At 43.5% G+C, this 3,719-nt stretch overlaps 1 protein-coding gene across 1 annotated transcript in view; it reads left to right on the forward strand.

The window, feature by feature from the left end:
- Positions 1–3,093: 3,093 nt before the first annotated feature.
- Positions 3,094–3,719, forward strand: part of SCML4 (sex comb on midleg-like 4 (Drosophila)) — a gene marked incomplete at its 3' end in the record, with an annotated part of 6,261 nt that continues 5,635 nt past the window's right edge. Inside the window, exon 1 of the mRNA XM_010012778.1 lies at positions 3,094–3,220. Coding sequence (XP_010011080.1) covers positions 3,109–3,220 — 112 coding nt within the window. The remainder of the gene's footprint in view (positions 3,221–3,719) is intronic.

Genomic DNA, 3,719 nt, shown 5'->3' on the forward strand with positions numbered 1-3,719 from the left:
GAGGGGTTGGTTATACATCTTGTTTTAAAGCAGCCATTGCCTTTTATATCTCATGCTGTGCATATTAAAATTTATGACATTTTATATTCAAAAGCTGATTTGAATGTCTTGCTGTGAGGATTTCCCAAAGTGCTCTGACACATTTTCCCTGTTTCCTTTTCTCTCTCTCCTTCACCACTTTTTTTCACTTTCATGTGTATGTGCTCTCTACTGCCAAGCTCTCAATCAGTCAGCTGGTTGGATGGGTTGGCTTCTTGGTAGAGAAGAATCAGTCCAAGAAAAGACATCTTTAAAAGAAATACTTTGAGGTTTACACTTTGCGATATTCAGGGACTACTCAAGGTTTCAGTGGCCAGGAGGTATTTAAGCCATGTTTACTAGTGTACTGTCTCTTGTAATCAGGCATTGTTTTATTTTAATCTAATGAAGGCACATTCTCTGCTATCCCTAATAAAATGGAATTTATCTGTATCCAGAGGCTGTAGGGCACATGCTGTTGCAATTAGGTTTGCAGTCAACTGTTTGCTAAAACAGCGAACTGCCAAGAAGGGGTTTCCAAGCTAGAGAGTTTACAAAAGTCTTGACCTCTGTTTCTTTGCTCCAGAACATAAGCCTGCGTGGGCCTCCAAAAGCCAGGGAACAGGCAGAGAAAGAAGTCTACTGGACACTGTCCCACATCCACCGGGCTGATGGTGCTGGTGGGACAGCGCATACTCAGACAGTGCACGAGGCTCAGGGGCTGGAGAGGGACTTGTGCGCCTGTGTTTGGGGCCAAAGGGCTGTGAGCCAGTAAGGATGTTAAGGAGGCAACATGCAAGTGAAACAGAAATTATTAGGTGTGCTGTCTCCAAAATAGCCTCTATATAGATGTGTGCATGCGTGAGTGCATATATATATATATTTATGTATATATACACATAAATATATACACAAGTATACACGTACATTACCATATAAATGTATATATTTTTATATCGCTGTATATACTACGTAGTACAAATGCACGTATGTATATATGCTCTTGTTATATATGTATGTATATGTGTACGATCAAATGCAAGCCCAGAAACCTAGCATAGGAGCTACCCAAAGTTTCACAGTTCCAGTCCCACTTCACCACAGAAAAGTGAGTCAGCAGCATGTTGCTGCAGAATATAATAAATAGTGCTGCTTCTCAGCTTTTCACACAGGATAACCCCCAAATCAGATGGGGACCCCGATTTCTGAAACGCTGTTTTCCTCACATTTATTTTAATTGCTTGGAAAACAAACTGACAGCATTTTGCTACTCATCTTTCTTGATCCCAATCTGAAGGCAAGACAACCCTACAAAAACAGGACAACACAGGCAGGTGAGGACTGGCACTAGGCACGGGCTGGCTCAGTGTCTCTAATACCTATGCTGCCACACAGCAGAAGGTCAAACCCATAGTTTGTCTTAGATTCACTTACTGAACACTTTCTCCCTTGTTCAGGCTGGGTCCAGAGGGATTTAGCCCATCCAAGGAAAAGGGAGGCAGTGGCACCATGTGGAGGTGGTGGGATACGGCCTCTGCCCCAGGCACTGAACAGTGCCCCAAAGGGGATGGTGTCAGGATAAAGAGCCTGCTTCCATTTCCATTTGGGCTTGTAATGTCCACCTTTACACAGAGGCTTCTCTGAGGGAAACTCTAGACTGCATAAAGCAGCAAGTTCAGGAAGGGCTTAGCGAAGGTCTGGCAGGCAAAAATTACACCCATCTCAACAAAGAGGGCCTTTTTCTTTGTTTTGATGGGTATCATCACAGGCTACCATGCTACCAAAAGCAAGAGAGACCCTGAATTCTCTCTTTGTGAAGCGTTTGCTGGGATCAGCCAGTAACTGAGGAATGATCCAGACTCCTAAAGATTCGATGATTAAAAACTCACTTGGGAGGCACTAAGTCCAACAGCCTTCCCTCTCCCTTCTCTATCTTTCTGGTTTTACCATTACGCTGAAACTGTGGCCATTATTTTAGACAATTGTAATCATAATCATGAACAACATCAATCTTTATCCAAAATAACCTCTACTCTGTACCAGGACTTGCTCAAGATCTGGTTCGTAGGTAGTGGTCTGGCTTAATTTCTACCTAAAACGTACTTCGTACATTATTTCCAGCTTGGGTGTATGCTCTGAGACAAGCAATACTCTACACATTTAACAGAGCTAAAAATTCCTTTTCATTCTTATGCTTGTCACTTCTATCATTTTTACCTTTGGCCGCTGAAAAATAACAACAAAATGAAAATCACCTACCAAAAGAACAGCTCAGTGTAGTATATGTGAATATATAAACCCGCCAGCTCTGTGCTTGGCTTTCCGCATTCTCCCCACTTCCCTTCAGAGTGAAAGGAAAAGCAAGAGTGGTACCTGCAGGTCATATCTGTCATGTCAGCCCTTTGTAATTATGAGGCCCTGGTTATCATTTGACTGGTGAGAGGCTGCCAGGTATCAGCAGTGTAAAGATGTAGTGATATTGCACCATAAATTCCCGTTGTGTTTCACTTCTCCAAGCTGGCCTGCAGGTCACAAAGATTACTGGGTGCCACAGTGCAGCAGTTTGTATTTACTACCTGGTGATAACACACTATGGACCATGGTCTGAACTTACTTACGTGGGTGTCAGCCCAAAGTAGCCTCTTGGTTCCGCTGGATTTACACAGGATTTACACCCCTGTAACCAAGAGCAGAATTTGGTCCTAAATTATGCTGTAAAGACACCGTGTTTCTGAGCTGTGGAAAACAGTTTACACCCACATGAAGAGGGTCATAAAATGCCATTGTGCTGATTTGTTAGAGTGTTATACCCAGTTTTCTCAGGTGTAAATAACTACCCTGTGGGTGGCATAATATTTGCATCCTGTAACTTAAGGCATTGCTGTCTGCTGCAAATCAGTCAGGCTTCAGGCTCCAGTATCCTCCCGGGAGCAGAACGGATGCTCGTGGCCTGGAGAAAGTGATGCAACAGCAGATTGCTAATGAGTGGGAGTTCATGGGGCGTGACATAGATGGAATAAAATCGGAATATTTTGTGTATATGTTCATTACCCAACTGGTTATTTTTTACAGCTGAAGTCTCGTGTCCTGATGACTCCCTTAGCAATCTCTCCACCAAGAAGCACACCAGAGCCGGATATTAGTTCGATCCCCCAGGATGCAGCTACGATACCCAACTCGGCCACCCCACAGGCTCTCACAGGTACCTAGCCTCAAGTGCTCCTTGGCCAACGGGTGAGCAGGAACCATGAACTGGCAGCTAGATGCTGTGCTTTCCAGAACAGGCAGAGCTCATGAAAGTGGGGGTTTTGCAGAATAGACTGGTGATCAGTGATGAAGAGATGTCATGCAAGACTATATTTTGACTGCCATGTGTCAAGTTTAGTGGAGATGTCTGACCCATTCCTCTTGAAATGCAGACATCAACATCCCATGAATGCTACCATTTTATACCCAGAACTCATTCCATCAAATGTATTGCAATGACCAGGCTGAAACCTGGTGTGAACGTGAAGCATCTGTTACAGCTCTGGGGAGAAGGATAGAAGAGCCATGGTCTAACTGTAGGCAGGGTTGGTAACACATACAAACCCCAGTGTCTTATCACATCAGCAAACCTGATCATTTCTGACTGTAGACAGGGAAAGCACAGCCTTTTTTTTTTTTTTTTTTTTTTTTTTTTTTTTTGTACACTAATATAA

The sequence above is a fragment of the Nestor notabilis genome, unplaced genomic scaffold (genome assembly GCF_000696875.1).
Source record: "Nestor notabilis isolate BGI_N333 unplaced genomic scaffold, ASM69687v1 scaffold31434, whole genome shotgun sequence".
Classification (NCBI taxonomy): domain Eukaryota; kingdom Metazoa; phylum Chordata; class Aves; order Psittaciformes; family Psittacidae; genus Nestor; species Nestor notabilis.